General features: G+C 46.0%; 1 protein-coding gene across 1 annotated transcript; it reads left to right on the forward strand.

Annotated features, from left to right (window-relative positions):
• Positions 1 to 10,543: 10,543 nt before the first annotated feature.
• Positions 10,544 to 12,598, forward strand: LOC124696363 (homeobox-leucine zipper protein HOX13-like). The gene is made up of 2 exons (XM_047229102.1): positions 10,544 to 10,880; positions 11,189 to 12,598. Exons 1-2 carry the CDS (start codon positions 10,829 to 10,831, stop codon positions 12,109 to 12,111), a joined length of 975 nt encoding a protein of 324 aa, XP_047085058.1. The 5' UTR covers positions 10,544 to 10,828; the 3' UTR covers positions 12,112 to 12,598.
• The last annotated feature ends 392 nt before the right edge of the window (positions 12,599 to 12,990 follow it).

Below are 12,990 nucleotides of genomic sequence, written 5' to 3' on the forward strand. Positions count from 1 at the left end.
AGTTGTTTAAGATTTCTCATGTTAACATGACCAAGGCGGCGATGCCACAACCAACCTTCGTCATGCTTGGCCGCCATTAGACATGTGGAGAAGGAGGGGCTCTCTTTCGAGAGGTCAACCACGTAAAGGTTGTTCTCCACATATCCAACAAGGACCAATTTGAGATTGTCACTCCTAAAGACTTGCACATAATATTTAGTGAAATATGAATTGTAACAGGCATCGGCAAGATGATATATAGAAAGTAAGTTATAGCCAAGGTGTTCAACAAGCATAACCGTCTCAAGGCACAAGTCCTTAGAGATTGCTACCTTGCCATACCCAAGTACCTTTCCCTTTGAGTTGTCACCAAAGGTAATGCTTGACTTCTTGTTCATATCTTCAATGAATTGATCAAGCACACCTTTTCCTCCGGTCATATGATTGGTGAATCCACTATCAAACACCCATTTTGGACCACCGGAGGAATACCCCTACAAAATCAAGTAGAGGATTTAGGAACCCATCGATTAATGGGTTCCTTTGCAATGGCAACAATATCTTTTGGTACCCAAATTGAGTACTCTCTATAAGCATAGCCATTAGGAGGGCCAACATAGTTAGCATAAACATCACCATAATAATCAACAAATAATGCATAGTGATTGTTTGGCCCGTGCGGTCACCACTAGTGGCTTTGCCCTTTGAGGCTTTGCCATTGTTAGTGACCTTCTTGTTCTTATCTTGAGCGGGTTTCTCCTTCTTGTAGTTGTTCTTCTTGTGAGACTTGGGAACATATCCAAGTCCATACTTTTGATTGTTTGACCTTTGCTTACTAAAGAGGTCATCCAATCCCATCTTGTTCTTGGCGGTGGTGAACTTTGCAAGTTCCTTTGTTAACCTAACATTTTCCTCAAGAATAGATGCATGCTCACAAGAGGATTCATTAGGATGATAGTCGATACCATATTTAGTCACCAAGGATTCAAGATATGTATTGGTCTCAATATGCAAAGAGAGTTCCTCTTGTAAACGAACATGTTCCTCAACAAGCTTAGCATGCTCATTAGTAAAAGATGTAGGAGAACTAGCATGCTTTTCAACAACAATGGGATCCTTCATTGATTCAAGTGCTTTCATGTAAGTTTCTTGGAGTAGGTCATGGTTCTCTCCAAGTTTCTTGAGCTCATCCTTTACAAGCTTGTTAGCTCTTTCAAGGTGGTCAAGATCCCTAGTGAGAGAAGCATGAGCAACTTCAAGTTCCTCCTTTGAGGTATGGAGCACTTGAGTCAAAGATTGAGCCCTATCAATAGTTTCTAGGTCCTTAACTTTATCAAGTTCATATGTTTCAATTTGTTGCTTAAGGCCTTGAGATATGCACCTTTCGGTTTTTAGCTCTTGTCTTAGGAGATTGAATCTCCGTTCCTTTTCATCCAATTGATATTCTAATTCCTCAATGGACTCATCCTTTTCTTTGAGAGAGTCCATCAAGAAATCAAACTTGACAAGAGCTTTACCACGAAGGGTGCATCTAACATCGTAAAGTTCCTTAAGCACACTTAGTTCATCTTGATTTTCATTTTCATCATCAAGAACACTAGATAGGGAAGGTGGAGGTTCCATTACCTTGGTTTCCCTTGCCATAAGACACGAGCCAACGATTGTAGAGGAGGAAGAGTCATCGGAGTCATCCTCTTGAGTGATTCTTGCCATGAAGGAGGAGCCAACATCATTCTCCGTGGAGTAGTCCTTGGAGTAGTCATATGTGAAGAGTGACCCGGGCTTGGAGAAAGCCAAACCGGCCACCCCGGCCTCCTTCTCCTCATCCTCATCTTCATCATCGGACAAGTACTCGGCTCCAACAAAAGCTCTTCCCTTGTTCTTCTTGAATCGATCGTTGATTGGGTTTGGCTTCAATCTTGGCTTGACCCCTTTGATGAATCTTGGCTTGTCTACCCTTTTCTCATAAGGGCACTCATTTGCAAAGTGGCTATCTTCATCACAATTGTAGCAAGTTCTCTTCTTCTTCTTGTCATTGAGGAGCATTGGAAACTTTGCCTTGTATTTCTTGGCAAAGAAAGCAAAGTCGGTAGCCATGTCACTAGTTGAAGTCATCTCTTCTTCTTCTTCAATTTCATAGTCTTCTTTGCTTTCATGGTCGGCTCTAGCTTTGAGAGCAAGGTTGTGTGACGCTTCATGGTTGTGTGAGGCTTCATCCACACGGTTCATTTCCTTGAGCCTCTTTCCGGCTTTGGCCATGTTTTCATTGGCGGCCACATAGGAGACTAGATCATCGGAGTTGAGATCGGCACTCTTGGTCATGATTTGCAAGTTGAGTCCAAGGTTGGTGTCTTCTTGTTTGACGGCAATCATAGCAATGACCTTGGATTTTATGAAGGCTTCGTTCATCTCGAATCCGTCATTGTACTTCTCGGCACCAAGACCCTTGACCCTTACTTTCGAGCACCAAGCCTAGCATAGGCATCGAATACGGATTCTCCATCTCGAATCATGAACTGGTAGGCCTCTTGCTTTGCGGTCTCATAGAGAGATGATTGGATCAAATCGGTTCCCTCTTGGAGTACTACGATCCGATCCCACAACTCTTTAGCGGAGACAATGTCATCAACTTGATCTAGAAGCTTGCGGTTGATGCCACTTCTAATCTTGTCACGTGCGGATGCATTGAGTTGACGGTTGTAGAACTCGGTGGAGGTCAACCGAGTAGGATCTTGTGGCTCCCGATATCCATGAACAATGAGCTCCCATAGCTCCACACTGCAGCTGCGAATATGAGATTCCATAGCAGATTTCCAATGAGGAAAGTGAGTTCCATCGTAATGGGGAACGGTCCCACTATGGTTTATATGAGGCATGGGTGAAGTGTTTCTGGGATAGTTATGATCAACCTCATGGTAGGATTCTTTAGAAGCCGAAGCCCCACTAAGAGTCCCACCCGCAGTTAGGTTCTTAAGCATGGCAGACATTTCTGTCATTTGGTTTTGTAGTTCATCCTCCTTTTTCTTCTTCTCGGCATCATATGCCAAGAGTCTAGATTTCATCTCTTTAACCGAAAGGTTAGAGTCGTCATCTAGACCCTCGAAGAGTTTATCCATCTCACTCTTAAGGCGGTGAAGCCCTTAATAAGAGTCCAGGCTCGGATACCAATTGAAAGTATAGAGATGGTAAACCTAGGGGGGGGTGAATAGGTTTCTACAAATTTTAATTCTTTCTTTGCAATATTAGGCTTTGCGGAATATAAAGATGAGCCTAATGCAAACTAGGTGGAGCAACCTATATGAGGATACAACTAACTCAAGCACGAAGGCTCTCACAGGCAGTTAAATCACAAGTAAGGAGTTCGGTTAGAGATAACCGATAGCACGCGGAGACGAGGATGTATTCCCGTGTTCCCTTGCTTTGCAACAAGGTACGTCACGTTTGGAGGAGTGGAGGTCCCACGAAGGATTCCCCGCGCCACGAAGGCTCACCCTATTCTCCGGAGCCTATCCCACGAAGGAATAGCTCACTCACTTGTGGTAGACTTTGAGGTAGCCTCCAAACCTTCACAATCTTGCCCGGAGCAAATCCACGGCCCGGATGCTTCCGGACTCCTCTTGCCCACCTAGGGTTTTCAAGGAACCCTAGGAAGCAAGCTTCTCAATGAATACAAGGGGGAATGAGATTTGGCTTGGTAGAACGGTAGATCGGGTCCTCCTCTAGTGATTCCCGGAGGGATTTGAGTTTGGGTGGAGGAGGAGGGAGATCTGAGGCTTTTGGTGTTTCTAGCAATGGAGTAAGAGAGAGAGAGCTCAAGAACAGTTTATAGTATGTTGCCTAACCTTTCCAAGGTAGAAGAAGGGGTATTTATAGTGTTCTTCAAAATCTGGCCGTTGGTCAACTTGCCACATCAGATTTTCCTCGAGGAATCCGGTTGACCGGGTTTGGCGCCGGGCTGTCCGGTGCAAAGTCCGGTCAGACCGGGCTCTCGGCCGGGCCGGCCGGTTTCAACCGGAGCAGCGGCCGGAGCTTGACCGGTGGAGCTTCGGACATGCCGGAATGCACCGGATGGCACAAGCGCGAAATCCGGTTGGCACCGGGGCAGCCGGTTGGTAGCCCGGTCCGGCCGGGCCGATGACCGGATGCTCCGGTCCTAACCGGGCTGGAGACCGGGCGGCGACCGGAGGCCTTGCCCCCCTTTACTGGATCCTGCCCGGATGGCACAAGCGCGAAATCCGGTCCTGACCGGGCTGGCCGGTACCAGGGCCGGTCCGACCGGGCTGCTGACCGGCCAGACACAGGAAAATCCTGTTGATTCTTTCGTCGAATTGGGGGGTCTCCATTGCCTTCTTCTTCCATTGATACACCTTTATACCTCTTTGGCTAATACCTGGGAATCATCTTGTAGCCATGTATTAGTCCAAATACACTAGCACGGTGTCATTGTTACCAAAATAATGGATAAGGGTAAAATACCCTTACAATTAGTCTAGCAAGCTATAACATAGGAAGACTTGATATGGTCATTCTAATTAAGTCAGCATAAGTTTCTAATACATTTTTATAGATAAGTTTCTAATACATTGTTTTGCATACTTTTTACAAAAAAAAAAGAATAAGAATCTAAGAGACTGCTAAAATATGAAAGATGGTAGATGCTACAAAACATGATTGGGGATATTTTTACCTATAGAAGGCAAACAAATCTTAACAATCACAAATTGCACATCCCACTGTTAAAATGAACATGAATGAAAAACTCACCAGTGGTCATAGTCATGAAGGCGCATCTCCCCCTTCCCTTGAAGAGCGCTCAATGAAGTAAGCAACTAAAAGATGATCTCTGAATACTACTGTAGTCAAAATATACGATGATAACCACATTTGTTAGGCTGCACCTTGGTGCCCCACGGCCCCACGGAGCCACACCTTCTTTGCGTTGCTGCACTCATTTGTGCCCTTGGAATCTGCCTCGCTGCTGCTCCAGGCACGACCTCTCCAACCCGTCGGGTCGGACATTACTTGCTCCAAGGACATAAATCGCATCCTGCATGCCCAACTCCTCATAGATTGTTCCTATTGTTATCCCCAATATGCACAACCTCTTTAGGTTTCACGCCTAACAACTCGGAGGCCTTCAATCATCAACAGAAAGATAGTCCGGAATGTGACAACTCTTGTAAGCTGATGCTTTCTCAACTTTACCTGTCAAAATTCAATTGAAGCCTTGTATGATCACTTCGACTTCTCAAGATTTTTCCAACCAAATGGAATCTTGTGCGTGATCTATGAAGCTGTAGCTTAGTTATTCCTTTGACAAATTCTTATGAACGCATCCCCATAAATTAAGCCTATTGCTATAAGAAATGTTAGTCGTCTATAGTCGGGTCTAATTTGGCCTTACGAGTATTAACTAACACCGATATACACAATATGAGTTCTGATTCTTAGTCGACATCGTTCTCCAAAATATTGTAAGATATTTATTGGCCATGTTCATTAACAAACCACAATTAGCACGCATTTCTGGAGTAATAGAAACAAGGACCCGTACCACTGGAACAATATCATATAATTACATGTTTCACCTTAAAAGATCCTCTAGAACATATTTAGCAGATAATTCTTACAAGATGCAGGTAAATAGAAATGGATCAACTAATTCTTGAGCAGTACTCCACAAAGCAAGAGTCTTATCTAGTAGTAGGGTCTGCCAGGATTAACTCATAGTTACTGGCTTTGGTGAAACTTGCTTACAAAGTTAATAGCTTTCACGGAGTTGCATAAAAGAGAGCTAAAAAACTGCTAGATATATTTTGTATTCTAGTAACTTCGAATATGCTTCCGACAAACATAAGAAAAGTTCAAACTAAATGCTAGACCCAACATCCATGTGGAGGATGTCATATCCATATGCACAGGCAAGCATGATATGCAATTCTGCACTGGATCTGCACAGTAGCTATACGCCTATACTGAACCAGTGTATAAACCAACATAATAATCACATGGATCTCTCTAACAATTTGCACATGCATTCATCCCAGTTCCAATATAACAAACAGATGATAAGATCTCCTCTATGCCAGCTACAGCAACCAAAATAACAAGCCAGTAGGCACGGTAACCTACAAGAATTTGAAATTTAGGTACTAATTTCACCTTATTTCAGAATATCCTACCAGAAACTTAAGCATCAATGCTCCTCTCCCGCACTTATTAGCGTCACCAAAAACAAGAAAAACTATCGCATTCGTGTCCAGCAAGATAATTTTCAACGATCCAGCACCACATAAATATTGGGACCAATACACAATTGAAAGATACTAACCGTGGAGGGTTTGGCTCAATCTGAACAAAAAACGAGTAAAATTTCCGAGCAATTTAGTATTCACTGAAGAAAACAGAGGGTAGATATAACACCATACGAGGATGGTGTTTGTTGTGTCTTTTCAGATATATAGAAGAGATTTTGAATTGAAAAAATCTAGAGAAGAAAGAGATTCAGCTAGTTAGTCCAGATTACCAGAGAAAGAATCTCCATCTTCATCGCCAATTGCAACTCGCCAGTGTCCAGCATAGCATCTCTCATGTAGTACCCATGGGGGTGGGCGGTTTATACTTGGCACACACCTCATTATGTCCATTCCTTAAACTTCATGCTTGAAACAGGGCACAATGTAAAAGAAGTCGTATTCTTGAAAAGATGTCAACGAAAATCCTCATTCCCCGTAGTTGCACTATGCAAAAAATAATCTGAGAAAAAAACGAGAGGCTAATGAATCGAGTAGCACAAGTGTCCAGTAATGAATGTTATTTATTGTTACCATTGCACATAATGATTCTTGTTCATGCGATCACCGGGAGGCAGGAGGACAAGTGTACAAGGTCATGTCCAATTCGAAACCGAATGGGTAAAAAAGCAAAGTAGTATCGACTCCATGGAGGAAAATCAACTTGTTGTAACTTGGGACACAGAGCGGTACTAATGGCTCCGCATCCTGGGAGTGTTGTGTTCCAATGGATCATCACGCCACCCACCTCGCCACCCGCTCGACATGCCCTCTATCGATGGTGTATTCATCATGGTCACCGGCGCCACCGTAGCGGCGGCTGGTGATGGCGGCGAGATTACCTTTGAGTTTGTCCGCCTCGGATTGCTTGCCTTGGAACTACTTGTCGGAGGTCGTCGAGTGTGGTCTCTTGTATCGCAACTGCCTTGCGGAGTGGCGGCGTGGAGGAGTCGGGCGCGGATGCAGGCGCCCTCGCAGGTCCCGTTGGAGGGATTATTGTTTCCTTCCTTGGCTGCTTCCTCCCGGTCCACTGACGCGGGGGATTCCACCGATGGTTGGTGTGCGTGTTGGGAGAGGAAGAGATTGGGGCGGCTGAGTGAGGAAAAGGGATGCACGGGAGGCGGCGAAAAAACTGATCTGGCCGTGGCTATGGCTATAGCATTGGCTGTTACAAGATTCTAAAGCTCGGGTCGTCCTAGTTAATCGGATCTTAATAACGCGTCAGGTGAAGAAAAAATGGATGGGGGAGGAGATATAATATTTTAGCTTCGCGGGATTATAAAGTTATGCACTGCGGTGGCAATCTCTTGGTAGGATAAATCATCATGGTAGGATAAAGACGTGTTAGTTGAGAAATAGTAGGTGTTTGTTGTGCCATTTAAAAGTTTGAAAAGCTACGCCTAATGGTGTGGAGTTGTTTGTTGCGTTGAGATAAATCATCTTGGATAGTAGACGTGGGGGGTATTATTATCCATCCTGAAAATGTGACACCAGGCATTCACCAGTTTGCTCTTAATAGTAGAGAAAACTTAATTTGTAACCGAGGGAATGCTGGCGTTGAATCGGGACGAAGATGATATTTTCGGAGAGATGCTGCTGCAACCAACATCGATCAACACTCCCAATTTCAACAGAGGATCTAGAACTTGTGCTGCAGGTTGCAGCATCCATGGCGAAATAGTACTAGCTACCTACCTAACCTAGCCCGGTAAAGAGCCTTTTGGGGATCGATCGACGTCGCTAGCATCGCTTTTAGTACCGATCAGTTCTCCCCCCGTCTTTAAATTTGTCTGCGGGGCCCGCTCGTGAGGAGTGCCGGCGTAGTGGTGTGCTGTTTTCGCCAGCACAGTGCTTGCCACGTTTCGCCACCAAATCAACTCGTAAACAAACGGACGCAACCAACACCTTCTCCCGATTCCTGCTCCTTTTCTCCTCCTCCGCTCTCCTAGACTAGTAAACAAATGATGTAACCAATCATGCCTTGCATCAAGAACATGGCACAGCTGGACTGCGAGCTGTAGGTGCCATGCATGCGTCGCCAAATTTCGTGGTATCTTGGAGCCGTGTTCGTAGGAAGTAGACGTCCGATTGATCCTGTCAAAAATCTAGCATCATGTTGTACACAAGTAAACTCATGTCGGCTCTTATTATCTCGAGTTCACATGTCCAAGTCTACGTTTCGTACCTTCGTAGCATAGTGTCATGCAGACGTGCCAGTTGGTATGGTTGACACTTTGCCACGCTTTTTCCGCGACGTTACTTGCTCCAAAGGGCAACGGCGCTGCATTAAGAAATGCGCTAATGCAGTTTTACATGGGGGAGCAACTGAGCCTGCTTTCCGCTGCTCTGAATTCCCGGAAAATATGCTTCCGGAAAGACTAAAAAATACGTACTTAGTTTGGAGCTGCTGGTTAGCTGAAACAGCAACCGTCTTAACCATGGTTGGAAGACTAGTTCCGCTGCTTGATATTTTGTGGTTATATGCCATGTGCATTCGGTTGTGAAGTCCAACAAGTTCACACATTTTCTGGGTTTCATGGTACATTATTCCGGTTTTTCAAGGATAGATTAGAGCGAATTTGACATCTTTCCCCAATGCCATCAATTCATGACAAGTTTCACTGGATTTTTTTGTCCTTCCGTTCCAAAAAAATGGCATATATTTATATTGAAATGTCAATGTTCTTGTAGGTTTATCAATTTTGTAGACACAAACATATAAACGCCTACAATTAATGGATCCACTGTTTATAAAATATATTGTTTTTATAGTGTACTATCTAATCAACTTTTATACTCATAAGTCAAAGTCTTGTACAGGTTTGATCAATTTTATATACAAACATATTAATGTCTAACATCAAATCAATAGCGATGGATCCATTGGGAATGCATTTTATAATTGATTTTTTCAATATTGTATATGTTCATGTTTATCTATGAAATCGGTCCAACCAATACGAATTGACATTTTTGATTAAAAGTTCACAGATTATTTTCGTGAACGCATGTAGTGAAGAGTTATTTCACGACTTACTAGATTTGAGGACATAGTATAATTCTCCTGTTTACGGTATTTAGAAATGCGAGGGGTTTTTTTGAGAAACATGATATGTTGACACGTTGGGTGCGTGGGGCTTCTTGTTAAATGTATGCATCGCATATGCTGACGAGATCTACAGTGGCAGAATTTAGTACAAGCTAGGGGCACCACTTCACAATTTGTATCAAGTTCTTAAGTTTTTTCTTTAAAAAATGGCTTAGGTGGAAGATTTTTAGTCTTTTGCCCCTCCCACCAAACTATCGTATTTTTTGCCCCCCCCCCCTCCCTTAGTTTCCGTCAAGCTTTGCCACTTGAGGCCTGCCTTGTCAATATAACACAAACCCTCAATCTTCACCATGTCCCTCTCTTGTAGATATCCCGCCATATATTTTGAGATGTATTTGAAGGGTGCAAACGGATATTCACTAGCGAGCGAGTGCCCACAAACTTAAACGTTTTGGTACAGGTGCATGCTTGGCTCGTTGGATACCCGCTAGATATCCGTATGACAAGTAATTAAGGCCCACGTGGCCGTGAGCGTAACCATGTAGACAATCCCCTATCCCAGCCCCTAAACCGCAAAAGCCCAAATCTTTCCCCAACCATGCGGATTTAATTTGATGTACAAATGGTTGATGTTGTTGCGTTTAGTTGTTTCATTGATATCCATGAAAGTTAGATAGTTGTCTCTTGAATTTCGCATATGGATGTCTGCAGTGACGTGTAATGGGGAGACATGGGGGTTTAGGCATGCATCTGGAGGCAACTCCTCGGTTAAAACCCGTTGCATTGCCATCCTATCTTCTTCCGATAGTTAAAGTTGGAAAATCATAATCTTCGTAAGATCGAGAAATGTGTGCCTCTTAAATCCGTTAAGCCGTCGCAAGTTGTTAGATCGTCGAAATTTGTCATGAGAACACAATTTATTGGTAAGGTGAAGAAATTAGTACCTCTTCAAACGTTTTAAACGTCACATATTGTTCAAATTTGTTATGTGAACACAATTTATTGGTATGATCGTGAAACTATTGTGACATAGAGTAAATACCTTTGGATATGAATCGTTAAGTGAGAAATTGACATATCGATAAGGTACCCAGTAAATGATGCAATGAAAACTCATCCTAAACGCATGGTCCAAGCTGTCTACACCAATTGCCAACACATGGGCGATACAAAACCTCTGCCACATGATATCTCGCCACTGCCCAACCGGGGGTGCCCTGCCAGGCTAGCTGCCTGCTTTTATTTATACGCCATCTATGGGCGCTTGCATCAGTTGATTGCCCCTGCAGCGAGTGACCTCACCTCTGCGCTCCTCTCCCTTCCGTCCTCGCTCCCATCCAGATCGTCTTTACGATCACGACACCCCAAGCACCAGCGGCAAAGGCCGTCGCCGCCGCAAGCCAAAAGGAGTGTGCTCCTCCTCGAGCACTCTATCCCTCACATCACAACTAGGAGTAGAAACCATCCCCATTTCCAATTCCGGGCCATCTCGTTCCTCCCGGAGCGAATGAAGAGGCAGATCAAGAGGCCGACACGCACCAAAGAATCGCCTGAACCAGGTACTGCAGCTGCTGCGAAATCTCCCCCCGTGTTTCGTGTACTTCTTGACTGCTTGCTTGATGTTTATGTGTGCGGATTAAAGTAGTACCAGCATCGCTTTTGAGCTTAAATTTTTAGTGCAAAGTATGTGCCCTTTTGACATATATGAGCATACATATGCATCTCTGTCTACTCCATTTGCGTCCAGCAATGGTAATTGGCATGAACATCCCTATACACTACAGTTTGCTTTGCATGTGGTAGGAATACAAGTGATTTCTAGGATCATGTGCAAGAAGTAGGGTAGCTAACCATGCCCGTGTTGCAGGGGAGAAGCTGGCGTTCGCTGAGGAGAAGGAGAACATGATGGAGCCGTACATGGAGAACGACGACGCCGAGGCGGAGGAGGCGGAGTACGACGACGAGGACGAGCGCGCGGGGGCGCTGTCGTCGTGCGGGCTGGGCGGGAAGAAGCGGCGGCTGGCGCTGGAGCAGGTGCGCGCGCTGGAGCGCAGCTTCGAGACGGACAACAAGCTGGACCCGGAGCGCAAGGCCCGCATCGCGCGCGACCTCGCCCTGCACCCGCGCCAGGTCGCCGTCTGGTTCCAGAACCGCCGCGCCCGCTGGAAGACCAAGCAGCTGGAGCGCGACTTCAACGCGCTCCGCGCCCGCCACGACGCGCTCCGCTCCGACTGCGACGCGCTGCGCCGCGACAAGGACGCGCTCGCCGCCGAGATACAGGAGCTGCGGGAGAGGCTGTCCGTCCCGGACAGGGCGGCGGTGAAGGCGGAGGCCGCCGGCAATGCGGGGGACGCCGGGGAGGAGGACCGCCTGCAGCAGCAGGCGGCGGCGGTGATGGGTGGCGGGGCGGTCTTCAAGGACGGCTCCTCCGACAGCGACTCGAGCGCCGTGTTGAACGACGAGGCGTCGCCCTACTCCAGCAACGCGGTCTTCGACCACCCTGGCTTCATGGGCTTCGGCGCGTCCTTCCTGGACTCGGCGGCGGCCGCCACCACGGGCTGCTCGTCTCTGCTGCCCATGCTGGACACCAAGTGGCACGGGGCGTACTCGTACGACGCGGGCAAGACCGGCGGCTACGGCCTCACGGAGGAGTGGCTCGCTGGCCCGGACGCGATCGCCAGCGACGGCGGCGCCGGCTTCTTCTCCGAGGAGCACGTCTCCAACCTCAACTTCGGCTGGTGCGGCAGTGGCGCCGAGGGTTTTGATCTCCACGGTTACTGTAAAAAGTAAAAAAGACACTATCGCTATCCATGCAGCGACAGACAGGCCGTACTACTCCCTTTTTACCGGCTGGCTAGCTTAGCTTAGCTAGCGGACAAGAAGCGCAAGGAGAGATCAGCAAGATGGAATTTGACAAGGTGAACGCCACCATTGAAGGAGGAAGTAAATGTTAGTATAACTACAAAAATAACCGTCTCTAGAGGTTAATCGATCGATGGTGTAAAGTTGCAAGGCAAGCATCCGTCCCTACATCCTCCTGGTCCTGCCACTGCTTGTCGAAACATTTTGGCGTGTATCACTTCGATGAAACGAAGGCGGACTACATGTGCACGAACGCAGCGATTGGTCGACAGCAGGCAGGTTCAAACTTGGCACACGCTATTCAGGAGTCAGGAGTCAGGATTCATGATAGCCCAAGAAATAAAACATTTCTCGAATGGATTTGCTGTAGTTTGCTTCACCCATGTACTGAAGGAACCGTAACCTGTTTTTCTCTTGTAAAAATGCAAGCATTGTCTATAGTTTTGTTTTCCCTTCGAGAAGGGGAGTATATTAGAGCATACTTTTGTTAATTCTAGTTGAAATTGTCTTGAGTTTCAATTTAGAAGTACAACTTCATAAGAAATTTCACTTGACTTTCAAGTAGATGGGCCCTATTATGAATACATTAATCCCAGCTGATAATCCCAGCTTGAATAACCCCCTCCGTAGGCTAGCTTGGTTTACGTTCGCGGCGCAATGCTGGACTCTTTGGAACATACGGAATAAGTTAGCGATAGAGCACTGGTGGAAAAACAGGCTTTGGTCGCGGTTGGCAACTGCCATTAGTCGCGGTGGCCCAACCGCGACCAAAGTAGCGCGACTAAAGGCCCCCCCCTTTAGTCGCGG

The sequence above is a fragment of the Lolium rigidum genome, chromosome 3, assembly GCF_022539505.1.
Source record: "Lolium rigidum isolate FL_2022 chromosome 3, APGP_CSIRO_Lrig_0.1, whole genome shotgun sequence".
Taxonomy (NCBI): domain Eukaryota; kingdom Viridiplantae; phylum Streptophyta; class Magnoliopsida; order Poales; family Poaceae; genus Lolium; species Lolium rigidum.

Bases quoted from the DNA above. Each gene is read 5' to 3' on its own strand.
- LOC124696363 (XM_047229102.1), top strand. From the start codon at position 10,829: ATGAAGAGGCAGATCAAGAGGCCGACACGCACCAAAGAATCGCCTGAA. The intron at 10,881-11,188 runs GTACTGCAGCTG...CCCGTGTTGCAG, and splicing joins CAAAGAATCGCCTGAACCAG to GGGAGAAGCTGGCGTTCGCT.